Here is a 27,209-nt window from a genome sequence, read left to right as displayed (position 1 = left end):
TGAGTAGACTAATGTAAATATGGTGTGTTCTTGTTTAAGTTTTGAAACAGAGGATGTTAATGTTATAATTTCCTTTTGACCTAACGTCAGTTTGATTTCTTTATGATTACAAACTTGAAATACCTCATTCCAATGTTTATTGATTTAAGTCTCAACTCTTAACACCATTTAAGGTAGCTAAACCAGATTCAAGGTGGTATGGTGGGACAATAGCAAGTCAAATCACAACTAGATATAATAAAAATACAAATTTGCAATTCTGTTTGGTCAAATTTAATTACCCAAGAGAACACATGTTCAAGCCTTGTGACGCACTCATCAAACAGTAACAGCAAGAACCTTCTCGAAAACACAGGTTATAGGGACTGTGAGCACATGATCAAACCACTCAACTTTCCCCCAAATTTCATAACTTTTGCGTTTTTCAAGCGCAATCTCTGCACACCAAATCATCTTCTTATTATCGCCGCCATTACAAGGCAACACATCGTCCCAAAAAACCGCTATCTTTCCACTATAATTAGCCAATCTAATACGAGCACTAGGAGGGAACTTAGGTAGTCCTACCAAACCCTTCAAATGTCTCCACTGTATTTCCTTAGTATCATACCATATAAACCTTCCCTGAAAAACAAAGTACCAAATGTTGTCTATATCACAACAAGAATCTAAAAACAAATGATGTTCCATATATGATCCAAGTCCAACCAAGTCCCATCTACCTTCCTTGGATTCGTAAGCACACACATCTCTGTAAATCACGTCACTCACCACATAGAACTTTCCATCAATACATGCGGTTTTGCAGTTAAGAAAGTTGCATGTAGTCTCGCTGCAAGGGATGGGATCAGGATCCCAAATTTGTGTTTTAGTGTCAAACACCTCGAATAAGTTTTTCGAAGAACCGGAATCGCCATAGTCATCTTTGTAGCTTCCTGCTACATATATCTTTTCATCAAGTACGCTAGCAGAAAGTGACATTGGCACCACCCGCAAGCTTGGAGCTTCGCGCCACGTGTGAGTCCGGCAATCCAGAATCGAGACGCTAGAGGATGGTTGGTAGATGGATTTGGAAACTCCAAGGTTGTAGATATTAGAACCAACCGCGACAAGACTCGAAAAATGTGCACGAGGAGAAGGAGGAATTGGGACTTTGGCCAAAACATAACCACTTGACTTGGTCTTAGTGGTCTCATTGGTTAGGGTTTGATCAGGTTTCCGACAGAGGGTGAACCAGGTGGAATTCGAATAAGGCTTGAACCGTAAACACAAGTAGAGACAACAACACTCGTTTTGGCCCGAGAGTGACCGAGCCTTATAAAGCTCCGGTGAAGTTAGGAGAGATCGAAAGCTCTTGGAGACTAAGGAGAGAGTCGGATAGTACAATCTTGAGACACGTGCGAAGATGCTCATTAGCAAATCATCGGGAAGTGATGGATTTGGAGATGGCTTTTTCTTATTCGTCTTAGTCGTTGTCTTCCTCTTCCTCTTTTTTTCCGGGGAAGACATTGACGGAATCAACGAGACGAAATAACCGTTGATCAGGTTTCTTATACTTCTTCTCCAACTTGCAGAGAACAATTTAGGGTTTTGACTTTAATTCACTGACACGGCATGACTATAGGGTTTAGTTCAACATGATACATATATGTGTGTATCTGGACGGCCGTGTATATAAGAGTTATAAGTTAGGAAAATTTTGAATGAATATTGGAAAAAAAATTACTTTATTGAGAAAACCTACATAGATAGAGCTCTCCAAAGATATGATGAGTTCACATTTTGCCAACAAAAACTAACATTAGAACTTAGACTTTGAAGCTAACGACTAAATTAAAAGTGTATATCAACGATCATTCTTGTTCTTAGTTGTGTGTAGGGGGAGTTGGGACAAGGCGAGCGCAGCTATCCTTGAGGAGAGGAGGGAAGAACGGATTCAACGGAAACATTTGTGGCCAACAGTTAGCATCTAAGGTCGAAAACGCCTTGCAACATGCGGCTTCGACATTTTCAAATTTTCCGGAGAAAATTGATTTGGAGATTTCGAGCACACATCCTTCAACATTGAAGAGAGACGACCAACATTTTACAAGATCAATGGGTAAGCCAGGTGGGAAAAGTCCAGGAACCGTTGGCGGTGTTTGCGTTTGAGCTACTCCTTGAGTGACAAAAATGGCAGCACAAAGGGAAACAATCAAAACGACTGAGAGAATAGTTTTGCTTCCCATCTTTCCTGTTAATCCTTTTTTTATGTTTTGTTTTCTTTTTGGTTTAGATGTTTGGATGGTTTTGGATATAAGAAGAAAGGTAGAATTTATAGGATCAGGAAACAAGATTTTCTCTGATAAATGGAAAAGTAACCTAAATGTAACATATCAATTTTATTGTCTCAAAATGTAACTCATTTAGAGATTAATGTATTGTTATTGTTCTGTTGAAACAGAACATGTGTAAGTTATAGTTTTCTTTTGACCAACTTACTTTTTTTCTCAACATCAGTCGGGTTTCTCTATTACAATTTGACTTATTCCAGTTTATTGATTTTGGTTTCTCTATTTGTTTGTTTTAAGAGATACAAGTACCAATTGAAACTGTCTAGTGATCATGTTAAAGGAAACATAGTTCAGTTTGGTGTCTTCAAATTCACTTTCTGTCACAATTCCATTCAATTGAAAATTCAAACTCGATGCTTATGTTAAATTACGGAAGTATCAACTTCAATCTTCCTTACTCTCACTTAAATCAACAACTAGAGAAGCACCAAACACAATGCATATTCATAAACTCTGTTATCATACTCTGTTCTTAGCTCACACCACTTCCGCCATCAAGTTCATCCTCAGAAGCTTGAACTTGGCATTCCTTGAAGATCTCAAAAGGAAACAGTGGTTGTTTAAGGAGGTGAAGCTGAGAAATGGAGAGAGGTCACGAGACGTGGATTCATTCTTACAAATTCTGTATCTCTTTGATAACAATCTATACAATGTTAATAACAGATATGCTTTACGGGGGTCATATACTTCATTGGATCTCTGCACAGTTATTTGGACCAACTGGTTCTCGTAAGCAACTTGATATTGCCATCACTGCAGCTTCAATGGATGCATCTTCTCCCTGGTTTCAAGGCATAATGTAAACAGTTTAGACATATTGATGAACAAAGAAAGTGGCAATCATCGGTTTTCATCGAGATAGCCTTCTTACCTTCTCTTTCCAGTAAAACATGTTGCCATATTTCCCAGCCAATCGACTCCAGAAACTACGAGGTATGTCTAAATCAACTGTAGCCCCAACATTGAAATTCAATATGTTCCCTGTTTCATATCCGGTAATCACAATCAGTTCCCCATCAGGCCTAACATATTTTCAAGAACTTAAAACAATGAGGTTTGAGATGTTACCAAAGGTCGGGTCAGCGACAAACACAATTGTGCTATCATCCACCTGCCAGAAATCTTTGATTGCTAGTCCTGTTTCAAACATAGAGAAATGTCATCGAGTAAAACCTATGGAGATCAAGTATGTTACTTTCAAAACATGCATCATACCGGGTGTAACGGGATAGTTTTGGGCCAAGACTCTCAACTTGAATCCTGTATCTTTCTCAAGATTAGCGATTTCTTGAGCAATCCTTTTCTCCTGAAATTCTCAATGAGCAACAGCAGCACAAAAAAAACAATCAGATCAGAAATACAGTAAGATCAACAAAAATAAGCAACAGATCCACATGAGATATACAAGATTAAACCCCAAAAATGGATGCTGATTCATGCATACCTGACCATTAGAGAGGAAACCAGCAACATCTATGACAGAAGTGAACTCTTTAGGTAGCAATTCTGGTTTGTTAACCCCAACTTTTGCCTCTGCAAATCCAACGCCTGCAAAAGAGATTCAAAGTTATATTGACAACTAAAATCTAGAAATTTCATCTGCATTGTTCATAGTTCCACACACTTGGAACAAGAGACTAAGTCCGCAAATTTCACAATCCTGACTTTGATAAGCCAATGCATCAAGTAATTAAAGTCACAAGCTTGAGATTGCTGAGTGAAAAAAGCTTCTAACTTTGTGATTTTTAAGATTGTTTCAGCAACACATCGACATTGTTATTGAAATCAAAAGAACGTGTTGTTCACTCTTGAGTCAAAAAGCAATGATCTTGGTGAGAAGGAACATAGAAACGTACCCGATATAGATAAACCGAGAGCGAGGGCTCCAGAGAACACCAAACTGAGAGATTTTGACCGGAAACGTGAAACCCAGTTTTCTTCGTCGCCGGAGGTTTTCAAGGAGAGAAGAGACAATGAAATTTCTCTGGAGATGTGGTTGAAGACAGAAGGAGAGAAGCTTCTACATTGCGTAGGAGGAGGTAGAAAGAGCATCGCCATGACCCTTGAGCAAAAGTTTTCGTTACTCTGTTTCGTTCTGGATAACGTTAAAACGCTCGATACTATTTCGGTACAGAACTGATCCAATTAAACCGGAAATAACCAAAATGAATAATATGAGACGGTTTGTGTGGTTACTGAATTTTGAGGTAAGATTTTCCAATGTTTTCCTTTTGTGCAACCAACAAGACACATTTATAAAAGTTATATAATATGGAAAATTTTAAAATGAATTTTGCTGAAATTTTACTTTATTGAGAAAAAACCTATATAAAGAGCTCTTCGAAGATACGAGTTCACATTTTGCTAAAAAAATTAACAACTAACTTATTAGAATTTTGAGCTACCGACTAATTTAAAAATGTAGATCAACGATCATTCTTGTTCTTAGTTGTGTGTAGGGGAGTTGGGGACAATGCGAGCGCAGTTATCCTTGAGGAGAGGAGGGAAGAACGGATTCAACGGAAACATTTGGGGCCAACAGTTAGCATCTAAGGTCGAAAACGCCTTGCAACATGCGGCTTCGACATTTTCAAATTTTCCGGAGAAAATTGATTTGGCGATCTCGAGCACACATCCTTCAACATTGAAGAGAGACGACCAACATTTTACAAGATCAATAGGTAAGCCAGGTGGGAAAAGTCCTGGAACCGTTGGCGGTGTTTGCGTATGAGCTACTCCTTGAGTGACAAATATGGCAACACAAAGGGAAACCATTAAAGATATTGAGAGAACAGTTTTGCTTGCCATCTTTCTTGTTAAGCCTTTCTCTACCTTTTCCTTTTTTTCCTTTTTGGTTTTGTTTTAGACTTAGATGCTTGGGATGGTTTAGGATATATGAAGAGACTTGGAATTTATAGGATCAGGAAACAAGATTTTCTATGATAAATTGAAGAGTAACATATCACTTTAAATTTTTGTTTCAATATGTAACTCATGTTTAAGTTTGATGTATTAATTTTTTTTTCATTAATTGAGTTGACTAATGTAAATGTAGTCTTGCTTAAGTTTTGAAACAGAAGATGTGAAAGTTATAATTTTCTTTTGACCCACTTACTTATTTAACTTCAATTTGGTTTCAACTCTCAACACCAGTAAACTGGTGTGGTAAATTGGTACTATTAATTTTTTTTTCATTAATTGAGTTGACTAATGTAAATGTAGTCTTGCTTAAGTTTTGAAACAGAAGATGTGAAAGTTATAATTTTCTTTTGACCCACTTACTTATTTAACTTCAATTTGGTTTCAACTCTCAACACCAGTAAACTGGTGTGGTAAATTGGTACTACCAAATGCTATGCAATTAGAATTGTGCTAACACAGCGGATGCCTACACACCAAATTTCACATATAAGTAGTAGCTTAGATAATGCAAAGGTTCTTCAGGCGGGTTTTAGACGGGGCTAAAGAATCGTGATAAATAAAATGGTTTTCGGATCAAAGAAGCAAATGCATCATATAATGGGAAACTACTGAAATAGCATAAGCAAAGTTTAAGAACAAAGATGCTCAACAAACTCTTTATATTCTTTAAGGTCCTCCGAGTATGGCATTCTCGGTATCTTCTCTACTCAACGCATAGCTAAACCTTCTTTCCATGTCTCTCTCTAGATTTCCCGGCCCGCTTTTCAAGTACCTGCATAACAAGCAATCTAGTTAGTCCAACTTGGCAAATTACACACAGAAAACACTCAACTCCTTCGAATTAAAATGTCGAGATTTGTCCTAAGATCGAGTCTACCAACAGCGGATGCAACCACATAACAATCAGTATCCGCACTACAAAGACTGAACTAGGATTCACTACACTATCATCTTCAAGAGGTTAATCATCACATTATGCCATACATATACTTATCCAGGCTAAAACAAACTAATCTTCATACCATTATCCAGATTCAGTATCCTCATTCTCAAGACAAGTAGCTTTGGTTTCAAAACTAACTAAGAATCATTCATAGAGGAATCTTTGGATACTAAAAATTTGCAGACACTATTGAAGAACAAAGATACACATTTTGGGAAAAAATTGATGTAAGAATCGATCTTCAGGAACACAAAAGCAATCAGCTTTATACCTAATGCAGAGATCCGTGACGTCAAGAGATAATTGAGCATGCCAATCAGGTTTCTTAATCAACCAAACAGCTCTATCGTCTTTACTTTGGTAAAACCCTAATTTCTTCAGCCACGCTTCGATACAAGGTAAGCTATGCGAATACAGTGGCTTGTTCTTCTCCGGTAGCTTCTTCAGCCATTCGTCCTCCGTATCTGACACCTCCTCCGCGTCTGAAGATTTCGAAGAAACTAGAATTAAAGGTTTCCTCCGAATTGAGAAAGAAGAAGAAAAAGTGAAACTACGACATCTGGGAAAAATTGAGGCTTTTGAGCTCGAAATGTGAAGAAATTTCGCAGGGATTGATAATTTTGCACATGGAAATAGAGCACTTGAAGGAATCAATTCAAATGTAGAAACACAGTTCATGATTACGAAAATTTTCTCCGAGAAAATTCCTGATTTTCCCGGAAAAATCAAGAGAGAAAATCTGAAGCAGAGGAAGTTTTCGTAATCTTTGTTCTATCTTCAATTTGCCACGTCACCAGTCTTGTTGGGCTATAAATGGGCTTATGATGTAGTAAGACCCAATAAATCTACTATCTGATGACGTGGCATGATAATTTCCCGCCAAAAACATAACCTCGTCGTAGCTCACTCCCTCCTCTCTCTCTTCTTCAACCCCAAAACCCAAAATCGAATCTTTTCTCTCTGTTTCATTTCAATGGCTGGAGATTTGTTATACGCCAAAACGCAGCGTTTCGTGCTTTTGATAGATCTTAATCCGCTTCTGGTCAAACCCAATTCGGAGCAATACCTAGCCGTCGTGATCTCCGCCGCCGAGAAGCTTCTCTCGTTTCCTCCTTTATCTGCTTCTCTCTTCTCTTTCAAATTCTTCTTTTCTTCTCTTTCTTCTCTCTTATCTTCCTCAAAGCTCTCTTCACTCTCAATTTCATCTTCTTCACTTTCATTTGACCTTCCTAACCCTACACTTGTCTCTCTTAAACGCGCCATCGACACGGTTAAACGATGCGAACTTCGATCCAGTTCTCTGGCGGTGGCGGCATCGCCTCGTGGGGTTAATGTCGCGGCGAATTTGCGACAGATCGTTTATGATTACGCTTGGGAGCCTGTGGTTAGAGATCCGGAGATAGGTATGATTCCTGGATTTACTGATGGTGGGTTAGATATCGTTAGGTCGAATTTGGTCGTGATGTTTTCCCCAATTTCTAGGGATTTGGATTGGGTTTCTGAGTTTCTTGATGTTAAGACTGGTGATAAATGTTTTAGCGACTTGGATTTGTTCAAGTCAAAGTTAAGGGAGATTTTTGACTGTGTGAATGAGTTATTTGATGATAGAGATATTCAATTAAGCTGGATTGATGTTAAATCTGGAGATGGATTTGGTGAAATTTGTGAACTGGGATTGAAGTCTGGGTTTTTCGATAGTGGGATTAGAGAATTGGGTTGGGGACATTGTTCTACGGATTCAATTGTTTTTGGTTCGTCAATTGTTCCCTTTGGATTAATATATCCTACAATTGGTATTTGCCCGAAGCTATCTGCTAGTCAGAAATTTACTGTTCAAGCCAGTCTTGAGATTGAAGATATTAATGGTAAACCTATGGAATGCAAGTGCGGTGAGCTAGACTTTTCTTCTTCTGAAATTTCTAGTGGGAAGAGGTGTGATGATTTTATCAACTTAGCTAGTGGGCCTGAACCAGTCAATCAGGACTCTCTAATTGACCAGTTTTGTGGTGGGGTTACCAAACTTAGTATTAAAGCCTTGAGGATGTGTGATGATCTTATTGAACTAGAGAGGTATACTTGTGATACTTTTGTTGTTCATGAAGTTTCCCAGGAATCTGATCAAGATCAGGAGCAGGAGAGTGTGTTTTGGGCAGACCGGGTTCTTCAGATATTAGTGAAGGAGACAGGTGAGAAAGTAGCGAAAAGATCATCACCCATTTGGCAGATATTATTAAGTTATCTCTATAGGGAAGGTTACTCAGCACTGGTATCTTTTTCAAATAGCAATGGTAGTTTGCGGACAGGAATCCTCAAGCCCTTCACTTTCTCGTCAGCTTTACTCTGTGTTTTTGAGAATGGAGTCTCTCCTCAAACTGTGGATCATGAAGATAGTAGGAAGAAAGTCAGTTGTAACGTATATAAAAGAAAACCAAGAAAAAATACTCTTAATGACATTAGCTGGGAGGAGTTCTGCAGATCAGTGAAAGATTATGGTCAAATAGATCTAGAAGATGTTTATTTCTCCAAGTTTAGCAAGTCCAAGAAATTTAAGTTTCTGAAATGTTGGATGAAACAGATTAGTAAACCCAGAGGCTGCAGCTTATCCGTGGCTAGTTATTGCAATGCATTGGAAGATGTGGGAGCAAATCCGATTGAGGAAAATAGTAACTCCTCTGAAGAGACAGAAAAGGCTAGCTCTTCTTTACCTGTAGCTGAAGAGGACATTGCTTTGAGTGGAAATCGTATATCTGGAAAGCAGGAAAATGATGCTTCTGTTCATGCATCAGAGTCATCAGAGAATTTCTTCGCTAGTCTTCCTAGTAAAATCAAACAAGGGATTGAGTCTGAGGAAATAGACTTGTCAGCTCTGGCCGAGCGGCTTGTCAAGTCCTGTGTCTTCTACTCCTCTCAAGGAGCTGAGAAGGACTATAGCTGTGAGAGTGGAACCCTCTTGTTGGTTACTGACGAGCTAACCAAGATGTTACTGAAAGATCCGAAAGATTTAGTTGCCAAGTTCAAAAAGAAAGATTCATCATCAATGGAAAGTGAGCGGAATGCTGATGAAGCTGCACCCAGTAGCATCGTTAGAGAGTATCCTTTTATTTTCTGTTTGGTTACAGTAGCCAACTTATTCTTATGCTTTGACTTGGTATTATTAACTGATGCTTTCTTTTCATTTATCTAAGCTGAATTGTTTGGCATTGTTGTTCTGTTTTCTTTAATTAGCTATAAGATACGAGCTGCAGATTCTTTTCAGGATGGAGATTCTAAGATGTAAGATAGGTTTGGGAAGTGAAGAATCTGTGACACAGAAGTTTGCAAAACAGATTTGCATGTTCCTTGAGGGCATTCAGTGTAAGTTAGATGGCGGATTCTTTGGTGAGTGGAGCCTTGATAAGTATGTCGACAAATCTATAAAAGCCAGGTATATAATGCCATTCTCAGAACTTATATTGTTGTTTTGGTCATATGTGTATTCATGCTAATGCATCTGACTTTTGGCCCTTCTCAGGTATCATCATGTTCTTGGAGAAGCTGTCAATATAATATATACAGAGATGGATCTGCTCATGTTCACTGATGAGGATCTTGAAGATAGTTTCATGAACAATGAAGACAGTAGTCAATCAGGGAGAGAAAATATCCATAGCAATTTCAAAAGTCATCATCATAGTCAAAGAAATGAAGATGTTCCTGGTACTAGTAAGCAGAAAAACACTGAGGAGTGCAGAGAAGCTAAGAAAGAGGTTGAAGCACAAGAAATGAGGGAGAGGGCAAGAAGATTCTCGAGTTTCACAAGTTGGATGCCTGATCTTTGTAGAGTTTGGGCACCAAAACAAGTAAAGAACTCTAAAGGCAAGGCGGACCAGCAACCGAGAATGGTGAAAAGGAAGAAGGAGCAAAGGTCAGTGGAATATGATAGAGTATGTGAGACACCAATGACAACAATAGAGACCAAACGAACACGAACTGGTAACAAAGATGGCTACGAGTGTGAGGCTTTGCCTCGTAGTTCAGTACCAAAGGCTTTGTTTCAGGATGATTCTTCTTAGGTAAACTTTCTCTCCCCGTTTAAAGACTCGGACCTGGAGATGAAGACGACACTGAAGTCCCACTTACAAGAGAATGATGCCTAAAATGGGAAAATGAAATGTATCATTAAGAATGGAAATGGGAATAAGTAGAGTTGGAGTGGAACAGGGATGTTCTTTGTTAGAGTTAGTTATTCAAACCCTATATATAGATGGAGTCTCATTGTATTTATTACAACATCATATAGTAATACAAGAATGAGTGATTCATTTTGTGTTCCAATTTCGAACAAAAGACATTCGTTTTGTTTGGGAGATCTAAGTCTAATCTACTTTTCAGGACACAAAGGATTCTAGGCAAAACGTTCACTTAGGACAAGATGTACTCATTCATATTCATCTTTGACAAAGGAAACTGTATAAGTCAACTTTGTTCTCCAACTGCAGCAAAGGTAGGAAAAGAACCTTTTTCCAAAGAACAGAGTTCTAGTTCATCATATATATCTGATCATGAAGACGAGTCATCGCAGATTATCAAATGTGCCAAAAGGTGGTATATTTAAGAGCATATGCATCTCAATCTCACAGAGAATATATAAAATAGATTTGATATTTGAAAGGTTTAAGAAAAGACAAGACTCTTCTAGCACTAGGGGACATAATTCCAGCCTAAGAGTCAAATTTTTGAGGTGGAATATAGTAAGGGGACCCGAAAGTACAAATTCCACTAATGATGGAGGAATCAGAAAGATCGACAAGTGCGTCTTCGTCGACATCCAAGGTGTGGACTTTGTTAGAGCACATGCCGGGATAGGAGCTAGCAGTGACACAAAAGGGTTCAGACTTTGAGAGGAAAATGCAGAGATCTCCGATGTCTTGGGTGTAAACAGCGTTCCCTTCTTCGTCTAGCTTGAAGACCATTAAAGCTCTTGTTTTCATTTTCACCACGCCACTGGTGGTGACCTTCCTATACCACTTAACCAAGAAAGTCTCATTTGTGGTTCTTGACTCTACCAAGTGTTCGCTCGTGCAACACGAATGCAAAAGCTCCCTTTTGGTCTTGGTGAGCTCGGGAAGGTTTTTGAATCGCAACCTCTGAATCTTGGGTTTGTTCTTATGTTTGTGGAGATCCCATGATCCAATGAGGTGACCTCCAGATCCGGGAATGTGAAACATGCCATCTTTCTTGGAAAACATAACAGGGGAGGAGTGGAAACATGGGTTTTCGATTCTGATGTTGATCCACTGGGAGTTTCTTTGAGCTGGTCTACATAAGCTGATCTGAGGTCCTAAGAACTTGACAGCCACAAGACAGTCTTCATCCTCAGGAGAAGAAGAAGACATGGCCACGTTGGTGACAACTTGGGTTTGGCAATGAGGCAGAGTTACAAGAGGGGGCAGGGGAATGCGTTTCGGATCTGTATCAGATGCAACCAGGTTTAGATCGTCTTGGAGACGCACTACTCCATCGTCCTTCAAAGTAGCTACCCAGCCATGAGATGACCCGATCGTTACCATGGCCTTTCCATCTACCAACTCCATTGGAACCTTCTTTTCCAAGTGAGTGCTGTCATATTCATTAGCTTTGAAAATGATGAGTTTACCGAGATCCGGGTATCTTGGTCCACAAGGATCAGCGCTGAAGACGTGATAAGGAGGGATTTGCAGCAAGGAAGTTGAGAAGCCATTAGAATGGAGAAGAGAAGATCTTACAAACACAGGTTTCCCAAGGCGGAGTCTCGAGAGCCGACTGAGAAGTAGAGCCATGAATAAGATGATGTTCTTAATGTAAATGCAAAAAATTCCTAATTGAACCTAAAAACCTCCAGTATTAATACAGAGTAATGGCCTTGCCCACCAAGCTTTCCATCTCCACCAAGTATTTGGATATTTCTCTTTCCACTTTTTCTTTTTTAAGAATCCGTAACATTAATGATACTTAGTGTTTTTGCAAACGAGCAAAGATTAATCCGTGGAAACTTCCAAACTTTGGTTTATAGTATCTCTTTTTTTGGTCAACACTTTGGTTTATATCTCATGATTGCGAGTTAAAAGCAAAGACAGCACATCTTTTGATAAGGATGAAAATGTTTGTTTCTGTCTTAAACAAATTTTGGTCATGACATAATTTTCGAAAAAATTATCTACATTTTGATGATGTATCATAAGCAAGAACAATAGACTTCTTCATTAGAAACAGAGTCATATGATTCAGTAAATCAGTCAGTTAAACTCAGATTCGAAGAGATTAAATGGGCTCTTTATCACACACTATTCTATTTTATGTACTTATCAGCTTTGGTTTTCAAACCTACACGATCTCCAAACACAAAGTCACAGTTACAAACACTTAAACTTACTTTTGGATTCTAAAGCTAAGAAGAAAGTTGATAAAGATCCAAGACGTAAAGCTACAATTGTGAAAGTACAAAGGGACACTGTCTCTAATTTTGACAACTTTCTTAAACGAGTGATTATATTGCTGCTAATTGGATATAAAGTTTAAACATAATTAGTTGGGAGACTTATGAGAGATGATAGCAAATTAACTCCAAGAGCATCTTAGCATATGCTTATCAATCTTACAGAGATTATACATAAAGATGGTTTAGGTGGAAAGACAGACTCATAATCCAAACTAAACTAGTCTAATATATTTTGTGGTGGAATATGATAAGGGGCCCGGAATGTATAACTATAACTAAAGAGGGAGGACTCATCCAACCCGACAATGGCGGATTCATCAACATCCAAAATTTCGACGATGTTAGGGCACATGCCAGAAATGGAGTTAGCAGGGACACAAAACGGTTCAGACTTTGAGAGGAAAATGCAGAGATGTCCGATGTCTTGAGTGTAAACAGCGTTTCCTTCTTCGTCTAGCTTGAAGACCATTACAGCTTTTGTTTTCATTTTCACCACGCCCCTGGATGTGGCCTTCCTGTAACACTTGACAAAGAAAGTCTCATCCGTAGTTCTTGACTCCACCAAGTGTTGGCTTGTGCAACACGAATGCAAAAGCTCCCTTTTGGTCTTGGTGAGCTCGGGAAGGTTCTTGAATCGCAGCCTCTGAATATTGGGTTTGTTCTTGTGTTTGTGGAGATCCCATGATCCAATGAGGTGACCTCCAGATCCGGGAATGTGAAACATGCCATCTTTCTTGGAAAACATAACAGGGGAGGAGTGGAAACATGGGTTTTCGATTCTGATGTTGATCCACTGGGAGTTTCTTTGAGCTGGTCTACATAAGCTGATCTGAGGTCCTAAGAACTTGACAGCCACAACACATTCTTTATCCTCAGGAGAAGATGAGGACATGGCCACGTTGGTGACAACTTGGGTTTGGCAATGAGGCAGAGTCACAAGAGGAGGCAGGGGAATGCGTTTCGGATCTAAATCAGATGCAGACGGGTTTAAATCGTCTTGGAGACGCACTATTCCATCGTTCTTTAAAGTAGCTACCCAGCATCGTTACCATTTCCTTCATCAACTCCAATGGCACTTTCTTATCCAAAGTGTTGAGCTCCCCAGTAGCAGTCAAAATGATGAGTTTGCCGAGATCCTCTCCACAAGGTTCAGCGCGGAGGATGGAACAAGGAGGAGTTTGCAGCGAGGAAGTTGAGAAGCCATTAGTGAGGCTCAGAAGAAGAATGATCTCACGGTCGCAGGTTTCACAAGGCGGAGGCTCCGGCTGAGAAGCACAGACAACATGAATAGCGATTATGTTCGTAATGGGAAAGCAAGAAATTCCTAATAGAAGAGTTTGTTTATCTCCTCCATCTAAAAACCCTCCTGACCTTGCCCACCAAGTCTTTGTGGGATCGTTTCTCCACTAAATAACTTCCAACTTTAAAGCTCAAATATTTTCTTGTTCAAAAGAGTAATATTGTCTCAATGCATGTGCCCGCTTTACCTCGTCCGTGTCCCCAAAGCCTGCTCGTAAAGGTGGACATGGTGTGACGGCCCAAGTCTAATAAAAAGGGCCCAACAAATTTTGGACGCTTCTAAACCTCCTGACTTGTCTTTACAATTTAAATTTAGAGATTTTTTAACGATTATGCCATCTTCTACATTTTCATTTTACATAATCACATTAAAAAACCTGTTATGGTATCTGCTATTTCTATTTTGCCCAAAAAATAAAAAAGTATCTGCCATTTCTAATACATAAAAAGACAAAAGCACCCTTGGTTTCCTCTCCGGAGAATGACGTTTAGACCAAGAGCAGTTGATTAGCCGCCAGCGCAGTATTGGTAAACACAAGTACACAACAATTTCAATTTAAAGTTACGGCAACCTTTTTGAAATTTAAAGTAATAATAGTATAAGGTCCTTAAAAAATTTAAGCAATTTTGATATTTATGCAACTTTAACATTACATTTTGATATTTATTATTTATGGACAATTTTGATGTTCATGGAACTTTAACATTACATTTTATTTACAACACTAAATAGTTTATCTGGAGTTCTGGAGTTTTGATGTTCATGCAACGATAAACTATTCTGGAGTTCTCCCTCAAGTCCTCCTTCCCTCTGGATCTTCTTTGCCACATTTTCAGCTCCAACCAAGCCTAGCTTTTTCTATTCGGGTTTGGAACCATGAGATGCAGTCTTCATTCCTTTGAGGACTGAGTTGATGAAGGTTTTGAAAACTGCTTTGAATGAAACCATTTTGAAAAAGAAAGAAGAGTGAGTAAGCTGTAAAATCGGTCCATAACATAAGCTACCCAAGCAATGGTTTAGGACATCTAAAGAGAAAAGACATTTTTATTTTAGATTTTGTTAATAATTCTTTTTTTGTTGAGATTTTCTTTTACCATATTTCGTGAGGTTTAAGCTTTTAAGTTAGTAAAATACTAATTAAGCAGAAAAATATATTCACTAAAAAAAGATTTTGTACAAAATTTTCTCTTTGATTGATTCCATTGTTATTTTCATTTCTGTCTGAATGCTAAGGAACATGACTTTAATTACAGAATCGAAGACCTTATTTTGAAGAATAAAATTGAAAGAAAATAATTTTATTTTTACTATATTTTTTTTTACAAACTGCTCATAGATTTAAAAGCTGTTTTATCAAGTTTTAGTATGAATTTTTTTATATTACTATATTATTGTAAATTTACAAAAAAAGAAAAGTATAAAGGCACAAATTTTTTTTTTTGCATATGGCATTTGAAAATACCAGACTGGCTATGGCTGTGAAAAGTGAGTGATCGGATTGAGTTAGTGAACTTCATATTTATTGAGTGAGTGGGCTTGGTGAACAAGTAACAGAGACAAACTCTGACTCTTCTCATAACAACACTCAAAATTAAATCTCAAGAAAACAGATCGTTTAATCCTGTAGATGTTACTTGAATAGAGATAAGGAGAAGATGAGACAAAATTATGAGAATATACATTAAGAACACGTCAAGATTCAAGAATATGTTTAAGAAAGAAACATACTTAAGTAAATGATGAAACTGGAGTTTATAGTTTGAATTCTCAAACGGAGAGAACATATACATGCACCGTAGTACAGAGGCAGATTATACAAAATTAGATAACAACAAAAAAATCATTTTGACTTTATAAAATGCTAAACCGATATGAACATGACTGAATAAGATGCTTTGAGTTTATAAAATCACATAAGAACAATGAAATATCTTGAATAAGTTTAACCAATATATATGCATGAATGAAATGACATTAAAATGTACAATTATGTATAAATGAACTCAAGTCTAGGTAAATGAAACACCTATTTTGTCCTAGGGAAATGAACTTGTTCATGCAATTTTCTCTTAGATGATTAAAAGTCTACGGAATTGATTACAAGCATATGTTGTTGATGTCCAAAACTGAAAATAATTGTGATTATGTGATTCATCTTTGAAACAGCATGATCTTTCATCTGTGATTTCAACTTTAAAGAGACTGTTTTTGAGATTGTCTAAAGTGTTGACTGTTGACTCGTGTTGAGCTTTAGTTCATAAGGATCAGTTTCTTCTTGGTCGTTATTCATCTTTCTCAAATGAGTTTAGATCAATAGAAAGGTAGTAAATGACACATGGACCCAACTAGTCCAAGGACGTGTCTCAAATCCCTATCTATGATTTGTTTTTGAGTTTTCTACAGTCTCTTGACTTTAAGCTTGTTTAGTGTACTGTTCCCATATTTCTAATAATTCTCCTACAAATGAATTCAACCGGTAATGTTGACATAACTAAGTGTGTATTAGGGGATTCTAACACTTTTATTACTCATCTAAGTTAAGATCTGTCTCACAAACAGTTACTAAGCTAATAATGTCTCCAAAAACACATAATCGTAGTAAAGCAAACTGAAGAAGATACAGCAAACAACAAGTTTTAAGAGTACAAGAAACATGCAACGAAAATTAACCAAAACCACGGTTCTACATATTAAAGACAAAAGCTTTAAACCTTGCGGACTTGGATGTTATGCGTCGATTGAGATCGCCAGATTGGCTGTGTACCGCTCTGTACGATTGCTATTTCCTCTCCCTTCTTCACCATTCCTTGTTTCTGTTTCATCCAACGTTTACCAGCTCAACTCTTTAGCACCAATAAAATACTAGCAAAAGCTACATTTAGTTAGGGGCAATGAACTTACCAGTAATGTAGCCAAGGCATTAGCAAAAGTCTCTTCTGCATCATCTGAAAACTCCATATATATGGGGCATACACCTTGATACAATGCTAATCTTTGTTGTATTTTTTTCCTACAGAGCAAAACCTCTACAGTGAGTTCCTATAACATAACACTTGTCACAGTCATTGTTCTAAAAGAATAAACATGGAATACTTACTCATTTGTGAAGGCATAGATTGTGCCGGAAGGACGATAGTGACTTAGCAGAATGGCCATGAAACCAGTTCTGGTGAAGACAACAGTTGAAGTTCCAAGTGTGTTTGACATCATGGTTGCATGATATGCAAACATCTCGCTCATATGGTTCTGTAGACAATAAGAAAATGTTCTTGTTAGTATGGATTAGATAGCAAATAGACTAACCCTACATAAATACTCAATGGTGCAGAGTTTCAAGAATAGAAAATCAGGTGTGGCTTACCTTGAAGGCTTGACCAAGATTAGGTGGCATTTCACCACTAGTAATGGTGGCTTCTGTTCGCAATGCAACCGTGTGCATCACCCCAGCAGCTTTCAATGGGAACCTGATACCAAGTAAAGTTCAGATTCGTGCATATAAACCTTCAATCTTTTCAGATTCACACCATTATAAGCTAAATCAGTAGATTACATGAAAAGAATCCGCCACTTACTTTCCGTGAGCAGTTTCTCCTGAAAGCATAACTGCATCAGCACCTTCTCTAACAGCGATAGCAATGTCTGAGACCTCTGCCCGGGTTGGAGTTGGATGAACTATCATACTCTCAAGCATGTTAGTCGCAACAATTACAGCTTTTCCCATGCTCCGGCATAGGTTAATGATCTCCTCCTGTATAACAAATTTAAATCAAGAGTTTTAACTGCAAGAAGTTCTAAATCTGTGGAAATGGCAAAACTCATTATCTGGTTTATCTTAAATGAGAGGCAAGTACTAACCTGAAGAATGGGGACTTCTTCAATTGGAAGCTCTGCACCAAGATCACCTCTAGCAACCATTGCCTGAAAAAGACATACACAAATCTATTAGGAATCACATGCAGAAGGGCCATTCCAACCAGAATATATATTGCAGTAACACCAATCAGTTGCTCTCACAAAAGGAGATTACAGACTTCAAGGCATATAAAAGTACGGAAAATATCAAATAAGAGAAGGTTGACGGAAAAGATCACCCCATCTGATGCTGTGATAATGGAATGCAAGTTAGGTATGGAGTCTGCACTTTCAATTTTCACTATCACATGTATATCAGCACCAGAATCTGCAAATATTTGTAACAAAAAAAAAAAAACTCAAGATTAGAACAAAAACGAAAAATCATACGCAAATCATTCACTTAGGATAGGAGCGGTGGTTCCACTTATTTACTTTGAAGGTATTTCTTCAATTCGTGTACCACTTGAGCATCTTTGACAAAGGAAACTGCATAAAAGTCAACTTTATTCTCCACTCCAAATTTAATATCTTCCCAATCCTTCTCTGCGAGAAGAAAATTATTACAAATAAAACATAAGCATCAGAATAAGATCCTTCAGACTTAAATATGTAACAATTCAACCAAACCAACAAGAAAAAGTGAACAGAAATTCGAACCAGTGATTGAAGGTAATGTTGCACTCTTTCCTCGGACATTCAAATGTCTCCTTGACTTAAGTTCTCCACCATCAACAACTTCACATTTGACAGAGTCTTTGGTCTTAGACTTCACCATAAATGACATCATACCACCTACAACATATCAATAGAGCCATCAATATATTGGCAAAAACTAAAACACTTTTACACCAGTCAGTAAGATCTACATACCATCAACAAGAAGCATGTCACCGGCTTCCACGTCATTGACGAAATCATCATAGTTAACACTGACACAACTTGGTGTACTGACTCCTCTCTCAATAGTAAAAGTAAACTCTTGACCTGGATCTAACATAATTGGTTGTGGTAAATCTCCACTCCTAACTTCCGGACCCTATATGAACAATGAAACTAATCGTCAACAAAGACACAAGGACATAAAAAAAACACTCTCAAGCAAATAAATAAACGAAGAACAAAAACAAACCTTGGTATCAAGCATGATAGCAATAGTGTTGTCTTTCGTTTGTGCATTGTACTCTTTAACCAAATCAATAACCTTCTTATGTGAAGCATGATCTCCATGAGACATATTCATCCTAGCAACATTCATCCCAGCTTCAGCCAATTTCCATATCATTTCTCGTGTGTTGGTCGACGGACCAACGGTGCAAACGATCTTTGTCTTCCTCCTCACTGTCGGTTTCGACCACATCCCTACCGATGTATCACCAAACTGCTGCATTTCCAACAACCTCTCGAGCTGCTCCTCTCTCTAATCCAAAAAAAAAGAGGAAAAGATTCAGTAGTCATAGCAAAAGCATTAACATACTCATGAAACATACTACAAAACACACAACAAAGTGGACAAAACGAAGTCTCTCTACATATAAATTTAGTTACCAGACATTGTATCAATGGACATAACCAATCTAGCTAATAAAAAGACAAAAAATTCAATTTTAAAGATTGAAACAATTACATAACGCATCAAAACATTCTCACTAAACCCTAAATCACAGACTTTAATACTGTCTCAATTCAACACATTCTGGTAAAAATGAAATTGAAATGCTTTTTCTCAACTACTACAAAACACAAAACCCAGAAAGAAAAAAAAACAAAGCCACATTCGAAAACTATTCTCAATACAAAACATAGCTTAAACACATACGTTAGGCACATCTTCAGGAGAAACAGGAATCACTTCAGTCTCAACACGAGCAGATCTCACTGTAGTATCAACCACTCTTCTACTTCTAACAGAGACTCTTCCACTTCTCTTAGCTTCGTTTCCAAGAACCTTCACTGCAAAACTCGCCGGCTTCAATAGCTTCTCGGATCTTGTAGACACAGATCCACCGTTGGGACACAACATCGAGCCTTGAATTGACCTGGTAGCAACAACTTGAGCCATTTCTGTTTTTGAAGAGAAGGATCAATGAATTCGAGAGGTGAGAAGTGGTCGAAGAATGAGAAAGAGAGGTCGAAGAAAGCTCAGAGAGTTTTAGTGAAGGATTTGGTTTCTCTCGGCGGAATTTACGAAGACGAAGAATTTGCTTAGTTCGTATCGAAACGACGAAACGTGACAAATCATTAAGTAGTTGGAAAATTAATTAATTTGTCGAGAAAAAAACAAAATAAGACACAACTCAAAACGACAGCGTTTAAACTCGATTCTAATGGGCCAATTTTTTAAGCCCATTAAGACCATGTGGGCCAAATCTAGGTGTTGGTTTTGTCTTTTGTTCTTTGAGACATCGAAATGGCGGGAAAATGTCTGGAGCTATTCGCGCTCACAAGATCCCTAATCACTGAGATTAGTAGCTTATCATTTTCGTCTGTTCATGTTTTGATTCGAAGTTTATCATTTTCGCTGTAATCTCTCGTCAATTCCATAGAGCGTTTGTTTTCGTTTTTGCAATCTGCCGAAGAAAATGGATGTGGAAGAGAGAATCTCAACGAAAAAAAAGATGGATTTAGAGGGATTATCAGTAATCTGCAGCGACCTGGGAGTTCCCGAGGAAGACGACGATGGAAGAAGAATTGGGTACTCGAAAAGTGATTACTGCCTCGACAATTTAAAAGATTTACTGAGATTTCTGAGACGCGACGATCCCGAGAGCAGAGAAGTTTTCAAACAAGTCTGTGCGTGGAATATAGTTGCCAAAGATTTGATTCCGATCATTGAGCATTACCAAGATGAACATAACTTAGTTTTAAACGCAGGTATTGAGTTTTTTTTGTTCTCTTAAACAAAAGTTTGATACTTGTAATTTTTCTGATGAGATTGTGTGTGATCTGTTTTGTTCAGTTAAAGTGTTGGTGTTTCTCACTATGCCTATAGAGCCTTCTTCAGATGATATTCCTCAGCAGTTAGAGTATTTATGGGGATTGAAATCTGCAATTACTTTTAGTAATATTGTTGCAGTGATTGTGTCTTTGCTTGAAGCGCCTCTCGAGAACTTAGAATTGTAAGTTCACTTAGTCATTGAGTTTCTTATTGTGTTATGTACTTGCTGAGTGAGTGGTGCAAATGATGGTATTTGTGCTTTACAGAGATGTATTCAATGAGGAAGATTGGAAATTGGTTCAGCTTGTGCTCACTTTATTCCGGAATTTACTTGCTATTCATGATATATCTCCGATTCAAAAGGCTGGAGAATCAACTTGTTACTTTTTGTCTCTGAGGGATCAGTTTCTCGAAGTTCTGTCTCGTGAGAATGTGATGGATATAATTCTTGTGATAACTCAGACTATTGAGAGTTTTAATAGTTTGTTGAGACATGATAACTTACTTCTGCTTGAGATTTATCATTATATTCTCTTGGGTCAAGACATGGAGCTCGTTGCAAAGGCTCCTGACAAGGTTATTGTTTTAACTGGATCATGATTTCTGAGATTGTAAACATGTTTTTTTTTGGTATTGATGCTGATGTCGATCATCATGTTTTGTTTTGGTAGTTGGATCAAGGAAAAAAAGCTTCTGTAGATAGTTTGAAGACATTAATGAAGGAGGAGGAAGTTAAAAGAAAGCTTGCAAGGCTCAATAATATGAATCAGCGTCATTCACAATTTGGTGGGACATTCACCCAGGTTACCATGGTATTGTTTCTCGTAATGATTCTTACAAATATTATGTTGTGTAAAATGTTGTAATTTGAATGAGATTTTTGATAGGATGGCACTAAAGCTGTACTCAAGGGAATACCTTCTACTACGGAGAGCACAATGCTAAAGCCTCAGCAAGGTCGTGGAGCCACAGATAAGATTGTCTGGGAACATGGACCAATGTCTGTAACAAATGACAATGTTCTGAAGTTGCTGCATGATTTCATCAATCAATTTATGTCAGGAGGATATAATGGTATGTGACACAATAGAACAGTGATTTTTGCTTGTACTTTTGTTTCAAGTGATTTTTGCTTGTACTTTTGTTTCAAGTTCCCTGATGCTGATGCCAGTGTACTATATCTCTTAGTTCTGATGCAGTCAGTATGTGAAGATATTGAAAAGGAGCATCCTTCCATTCAAAATAGTGACATTGTTACTTTCTTCCAAGTTGCTCAGTCCATCACCTCTTTCCAGTTTCACAAGTCTTTGGCTTCTAATGTGAGTGATTGAGCTACTTTGGTTTTGTCTCTCATTTTTCTAAGTTGCTATGCATTTATTTTTCCTTCATTTCGACAAGGCTGAATCTCGCTAATTTTATGATTTCCTGGCTTTCTTTTACAGCCAGCAACAGGAACAGAAGAAACTTCTGAACTCTCTACCAACCAGAAAGCTGGAGTAAACTTTTCCAAGAGTGACATTTGTGCGCCGATTGCAGCAACAATTAATGACAGAATGTTTTTGCTTGTCATTTCAAAATGGCGCTGTGCATTTGATGGTCTGAAAGAAACTAAAGATTTTAAGTTTCTATATGCAGCAGGCTCTCTAGTGAAAACCATGGTATGCAATATGCATGCTTTAATCTCTTACTGGCTAGTTCCCTAAGACTGTTCTTCTGTTACCTATTTACTTTTTTTTTAATGGTTTTTAGCTCATCTTTTACTTTAGATATATGCATGTATCGGTGGTTTATGAAAAAGAGAAATGGAGAAATAATAGACATTTCCCTCTGCATTTTATCCAGAAACTGTAGTATACTAATGGTGTGCATTGTTCACGTGGTTTTTCCAATGCAGCTGTGCTTGTTAGATCTGGTGATCAAATTGCTACCTGAAGACTCTAGGGAAGCTTTTACTGTCCGCATCTTGCTGTATAAGTTGTTTTATGACCAGACTGATCAAGGGATGTGTCAGTTCATCCTGAATCTGGTGAGAAGTTTTGACACGCACAAGCAACCTAAGAGGTTGGCCTCTGCTTCTGTTTCTTCTAATTCGAGAATCTTGCTGTCATGTAGTATCTTGCAATATTTGTCAATGCCTTTAGTGTGATACATATAATTTGTGAATCTTAGAACATATATCATCATCGTGACAGGACGTGTATGTGCTTGTTTGACTTGTTAAATGTTTAGTTGAAAAGCTCATATTAATGTTTTTCTAGTATGATTGTACTTGACAGTTACCTAACTTCGTAAATTAACTTGCTTGTGGTTTCTTGTTTTTTTCCAGTGAGCTTGGAGATCTGGTAGAAAGCATCCATATAATTGTAGGCCTTATGGAAAACCTTCAAGGGCGTGGAACTTTGAGGGTATGTAACTGCTTAGATCCGATTGGATGATATACAAATCTTAGTAACATGTGTTAAGTATTACTAATGCAATATTTCAACCAAATGTCTGTTTCATGCCCCAGGTTTCAAAAAAATCAAGGAAAGCAAGAAAGAAAAAACCCATAGGAAATAAGGAGGCCACAGTGCATAAACTGTCTGAAAATCATCCAAGTACTTCAAACGAAGCTAGCACAGAAAAAAGCATACCGATGGTTGATTCAACAGTTTCAACGGAGGATGGACCAATGGATGTGCCTCCCAATAAACCAGAGGCAACGAACCTAGAGACTGAAACTGATGAGACTCAACAAATGCACAGCCCAAAGTCAAATAATATGGTCGATGATCTGTCTAGCGGCAGTGATGATTCTTCTGATGGCGAAGAGCAAACTGCAACAGATGAAGTTGATTTCAAGGTTTCCACATTTATTTCTGCTTTTGCCAGCAACAGCATTATTCAAAACATATGCTGGTTGCTTAAGTTTTACAAAAGCAATCCAAAACAGACAAATCACCACGTAATAAGCATTTTGCGGAGGATTACAGAAGACTTGGAGCTCTCTCCCATGTTGTATCAGGTTAGTGTTTAAATTATATCCCAATTGGTACATTTCTTTTTAAAATTTTTGCATCTTCCTTACTACATAATTGGGTTAATTTTGCAGCTGTCACTGCTAATAACATTCCATAAGATCCTTGATGAGCAGAAAGTTTGTCCCTGCAAAGACTATGAGAACATAGTTACCTTCCTGACAGATCTTGTTAGAAATATGTTGAAGAAAATGAAGTCACAGCCTCTTCTCTTTGTGGAAATTCTCTTCTCAAAGACGCGCAAAGAATGCCATTACATAAATGCTGAATATATGTTGCATGAGCTTGGCCATTTAAGAAAACAAATGGGAAATCAAGAAAAGGTCTCAGGAACTGAGGAATATGGTACATCATCAGAGAAAGGATGGGCTCGCAGAAGCTTAGCAGATGCCCTAGGTGATGATGAAGCTGATGTCGTGATTTCTTATGATCAAGGATTTCAAAAGTAAGTAATGGTTTCATTTGATAGAATAGACTATCCCCTTTTTGATAACTGTGTTTATATCTTATGTCAGCTGGAGATACTGTTCATTTTTATTTGCTAACGCTTGTGATTTTTTCATGCTGCAGTGAGGATGATGGCATGGTGGAAGATATATCTGCAGGGCCATCTAAAAGAAAGCGAAGACTTGTTCTTGATGGTGATATGGAGATAAAAATTAAAGACCTATATGACAGGTATGTTTTGTTTGATGCGCGAAGTAGTTCGTGAAGGAAATAACACAAATCATTCTCTAGAAAGTGCACTATTTCTTAATTTAGTAGTATAAGCATTGGTTTATGGTTTAGATTTTATGAGCATTGAAAGTTGTAAACCCCAGATTGTTGCATATGAGCTATGATATGCTACACTTTGGTTCAATTGGTTGCTTATAATTATTTTTGTTGCAGGTACAAAGATGATAAAAATTGCAGCCGGCTTATTGCTGAAAATTTGGATCCTGATGGTGGAATTTCTGCTGCACAAGTAACCAACAAGCTTAAACAGCTAGGTCTAGAAACAAGGAAAAGGCTTCGGCGTGGTGATACTGATCACCTGGATGCAACATCATTTGCACAACCTTTGTGAGTGTCACTTAGAGTTTACAGAATTTCCAAACTTCATTTAGTTTTGGATTTTAACGGCTCTCCTCTACCGCTTTTGAAACAGAAACACCAGAAAGAGAGTGAGTTCCTTTAGCAAAGAACAAGAAACACTTATTAAGGAACTATATGAGAAGTGAGTGTCAAATTTCGCCTCCTCTGCATGAACTCTTTCTGTGCACCAGTTTTATTAACTCCGTTGTTTTTCTACTCTTGTCTATGTGCAGGTTCAAGGACCAAAAGCGCTGTTGTTATTTGATTGCCAATGAATTGGGCTCTGAAAATACATATACTAGTACACAGGTTTCACGTAAATTAAAGCAACTTGGTCTCCGTCTTCCCCGTGGTAAGAAGTCTGAAGCTGGCATGATGCTGAAAGATGACCATGATGATTCTTCAGCAGATAAATCCGACGATGAAACATTACTAGCCTTCAAGAACAGGTAACTAAATATTATAACAAGATTTGCTAATGACTCCCCTCAAGATCAAACTTGGTTTCTTGAACGATTCGAACTGATGCTTGAGAGCTGTCTTCTTCTGCAGAAAGAGCAGGAAAAATCAGAAGAACAAGCAGCACACAAGATCAAGCAATGAGATCACTCCAGGAGATTCTGAACACTATACAGAAAGGTAAAACTCTCCATTCATTTTGTCTTCTCAGCGGGTTTATAGACAAGATTAAATCAGAACTGAAACGAACATCTAAGCTTGATTTCACGAGTAAGTCCCATAAATGTCACACTTTTTGTAATTAGGAATGAAACTAGTCAGCATGTGCCTACCACTGGCGAAGAAGAGGATAATGATCAAAACTACATCACCCGGGAAAGTAGAGAATCCGAAACAGACGTTCACATCAGCAACAATGCTCCTTCTACTTTATCTCCAGAAGATCCAAATCTTTCATCAGATCATGAACTAGAGGATGATGAGTTAGCAGATTCCGGTGATGAATTAGCAGATTCCGGTGATGACTCTGCAGCTGGTGTTGCCTCCCTGACTCAAAGCCCGCTTAGTAGAAGGAAACTGAAGATGGTGCTTGATGAGGATGACTGAAGATAACAGAAGTCTCGTCTTAGATTGTTTCAGGTAACATCTCACAGTAAAACCAAATCCATAGAACCAACCTTTTCTGTTGAATCTAATGTATAGAATACATAGCAGCCACTGTAACTTTTTGGGAAATAGTTTGTGTCCAATGTTGGTTGACTTATTTTTGCTCATGTTTTAATTTTTTAGAGATTTCTATTTTTGTTGGACTCTCATGTCTCAACTCTGAGATTAGACCTATTCTGCAAAACATTCTTGAACTTGTAGGTCAAGACAACTGTCGTGTGAATACTGGTCGCCAAGTTATATCTAAACAAAGGGCATAAATAATTTGAATTTTGGTTTTAGAATTCTTCTAGTGTTTTGTTCACTGGTTTCAAATTTGGTAAGATATAGGTTGGTTAGGGAGACTCTCATAGTCCAAAGATTCATTTTACACTGCACTAAGCAGAAGATACAACGATCAACGAGTACATTCATATTTTGGATTTGGTCAAGTTACAAATAAAACCTTTTTGGTGGATTTTCCTTTTTAAGAAGCTGTTTTTGTTTTTAGGTTGCAATTATTTTATAAGAAAAAGCTGCATATTATGCCGTTTGAAAAAAGGAAAAGATTAGATATCCTTATCCTCATCGGAATCGAAATTATGTATCCCTATAAAAAGATAAAAGAGTCTGAAAGATTAACAAAACAAAACAAACTTTTTAACTCAAACCCTTCTCCTCTGTCACACGCCACGATTTCTAGGGTTTCTGTGGAAGTCGAAACTAACACAATCAAGATTTGTCTAGGGTTTTATTTTAGGGATACGATAATCGTGAATTCTCAAAGAACAACAGAAACGATTGTTACCAAAGATGGTGTTCTTGATATTATTAAGAAAAAGATGACTTTGATCGTACAAGAGTTTGATCGTAAAAGGAAAAAGATGTTTGTGCTGTGAAGAGCTTTGCGTAGTGTAAATTCTAGAGCGATATTGCCTGCCTTTTGCTTGAGTCTTGAGTCTCTTTATATAGGGGTGATAAACCGCCTCTCCAGCGATATTCTCGGAAGATTTCCATTTATCTTGAAGTCGGCTCAGAATATCGCGGATTAGGATAGTTTCCTTATTTTTCGGGGGTTTCCTGATTTGAGTTGATCTTTCGAGATTCTCCCCTATCATTTCCGGGTCTATCGGAAATGATCCTTCGGAAATGACACCTTACTTGGAAATGATACCTTACTTGGAAATGATACTTTGAAGGTGAATATTTACCAAGTCTTTGCCTCGGGTGATGATGAAGACTTCGCCTCGGAGAACTTGTGCAACC

General features: G+C 37.8%; 10 protein-coding genes across 10 annotated transcripts; 2 read left to right on the top strand and 8 right to left on the bottom strand.

Annotated features, from left to right (window-relative positions):
- Positions 1–78: 78 nt before the first annotated feature.
- On the bottom strand, positions 79–1,687 carry LOC9300282 (F-box/kelch-repeat protein At5g51250). Its single transcript, XM_021015394.1, has one exon. The coding sequence runs from the start codon at positions 1,507–1,509 to the stop codon at positions 319–321; it is 1,191 nt and encodes a 396-aa protein (XP_020871053.1). The 5' UTR covers positions 1,510–1,687; the 3' UTR covers positions 79–318.
- Positions 1,688–1,703: 16 nt separating this feature from the next.
- On the bottom strand, positions 1,704–2,594 carry LOC110225620. The gene has a single exon (XM_021015397.1). It carries the CDS (start codon positions 2,226–2,228, stop codon positions 1,866–1,868), a length of 363 nt encoding a protein of 120 aa, XP_020871056.1. The 5' UTR covers positions 2,229–2,594; the 3' UTR covers positions 1,704–1,865.
- Positions 2,595–2,756: 162 nt separating this feature from the next.
- Positions 2,757–4,419, bottom strand: LOC9300281 (thylakoid lumenal 15.0 kDa protein 2, chloroplastic). The gene is made up of 6 exons (XM_021015396.1): positions 4,190–4,419; positions 3,778–3,881; positions 3,549–3,639; positions 3,402–3,470; positions 3,205–3,314; positions 2,757–3,114 (listed from the first exon to the last, which is right to left on the bottom strand). Exons 1-6 carry the CDS (start codon positions 4,389–4,391, stop codon positions 3,022–3,024), a joined length of 669 nt encoding a protein of 222 aa, XP_020871055.1. The 5' UTR covers positions 4,392–4,419; the 3' UTR covers positions 2,757–3,021.
- A 166-nt stretch (positions 4,420–4,585) lies between these two features.
- On the bottom strand, positions 4,586–5,420 carry LOC9300280 (egg cell-secreted protein 1.2). Its single transcript, XM_002864158.2, has one exon. It carries the CDS (start codon positions 5,139–5,141, stop codon positions 4,779–4,781), a length of 363 nt encoding a protein of 120 aa, XP_002864204.1. The 5' UTR covers positions 5,142–5,420; the 3' UTR covers positions 4,586–4,778.
- A 313-nt stretch (positions 5,421–5,733) lies between these two features.
- Positions 5,734–6,972, bottom strand: LOC9302017. The gene is made up of 2 exons (XM_002864157.2): positions 6,470–6,972; positions 5,734–6,027 (listed from the first exon to the last, which is right to left on the bottom strand). The coding sequence occupies exons 1-2, from the start codon at positions 6,874–6,876 to the stop codon at positions 5,922–5,924; spliced, it is 513 nt and encodes a 170-aa protein (XP_002864203.1). The 5' UTR covers positions 6,877–6,972; the 3' UTR covers positions 5,734–5,921.
- A 79-nt stretch (positions 6,973–7,051) lies between these two features.
- On the top strand, positions 7,052–10,499 carry LOC9300279. Its single transcript, XM_002865896.2, has 3 exons — positions 7,052–9,288; positions 9,431–9,622; positions 9,710–10,499. Exons 1-3 carry the CDS (start codon positions 7,064–7,066, stop codon positions 10,248–10,250), a joined length of 2,958 nt encoding a protein of 985 aa, XP_002865942.2. The 5' UTR covers positions 7,052–7,063; the 3' UTR covers positions 10,251–10,499.
- A 185-nt stretch (positions 10,500–10,684) lies between these two features.
- LOC9300278 lies at positions 10,685–12,043 on the bottom strand. Its single transcript, XM_021010220.1, has one exon. It carries the CDS (start codon positions 11,994–11,996, stop codon positions 10,899–10,901), a length of 1,098 nt encoding a protein of 365 aa, XP_020865879.1. The 5' UTR covers positions 11,997–12,043; the 3' UTR covers positions 10,685–10,898.
- Positions 12,044–12,735: 692 nt separating this feature from the next.
- On the bottom strand, positions 12,736–14,284 carry LOC9300277. The gene is given in 3 exon segments (XM_021010210.1): positions 12,736–13,695; positions 13,697–13,878; positions 13,881–14,284. Coding segments are annotated over 3 exon segments (1,065 nt in total). The 5' UTR covers positions 13,941–14,284; the 3' UTR covers positions 12,736–12,872.
- A 2,173-nt stretch (positions 14,285–16,457) lies between these two features.
- On the bottom strand, positions 16,458–20,091 carry LOC9302016 (plastidial pyruvate kinase 2). The gene is made up of 12 exons (XM_002864154.2): positions 19,627–20,091; positions 18,940–19,227; positions 18,681–18,846; positions 18,468–18,602; positions 18,243–18,353; positions 18,047–18,135; positions 17,811–17,873; positions 17,528–17,703; positions 17,317–17,419; positions 17,053–17,201; positions 16,857–16,965; positions 16,458–16,768 (listed from the first exon to the last, which is right to left on the bottom strand). Exons 1-12 carry the CDS (start codon positions 19,867–19,869, stop codon positions 16,661–16,663), a joined length of 1,740 nt encoding a protein of 579 aa, XP_002864200.1. The 5' UTR covers positions 19,870–20,091; the 3' UTR covers positions 16,458–16,660.
- Positions 20,092–20,168: 77 nt separating this feature from the next.
- Positions 20,169–26,170, top strand: LOC9302015 (protein timeless homolog). Its single transcript, XM_021029225.1, has 17 exons — positions 20,169–20,681; positions 20,767–20,926; positions 21,012–21,321; positions 21,417–21,557; positions 21,633–21,819; positions 21,934–22,064; positions 22,188–22,403; positions 22,640–22,806; positions 23,072–23,150; positions 23,255–23,749; positions 23,837–24,207; positions 24,333–24,440; positions 24,654–24,827; positions 24,913–24,981; positions 25,073–25,288; positions 25,392–25,478; positions 25,604–26,170. The coding sequence occupies exons 1-17, from the start codon at positions 20,390–20,392 to the stop codon at positions 25,902–25,904; spliced, it is 3,504 nt and encodes a 1,167-aa protein (XP_020884884.1). The 5' UTR covers positions 20,169–20,389; the 3' UTR covers positions 25,905–26,170.
- The last annotated feature ends 1,039 nt before the right edge of the window (positions 26,171–27,209 follow it).

Source organism: Arabidopsis lyrata, assembly GCF_000004255.2.
Source record: "Arabidopsis lyrata subsp. lyrata unplaced genomic scaffold ARALYscaffold_8, whole genome shotgun sequence".
In the NCBI taxonomy this organism is placed as follows: domain Eukaryota; kingdom Viridiplantae; phylum Streptophyta; class Magnoliopsida; order Brassicales; family Brassicaceae; genus Arabidopsis; species Arabidopsis lyrata.
The sequence above is the reverse complement of the archived record's forward strand: the minus strand, read 5'-3'. Positions and strand labels throughout refer to the sequence as shown.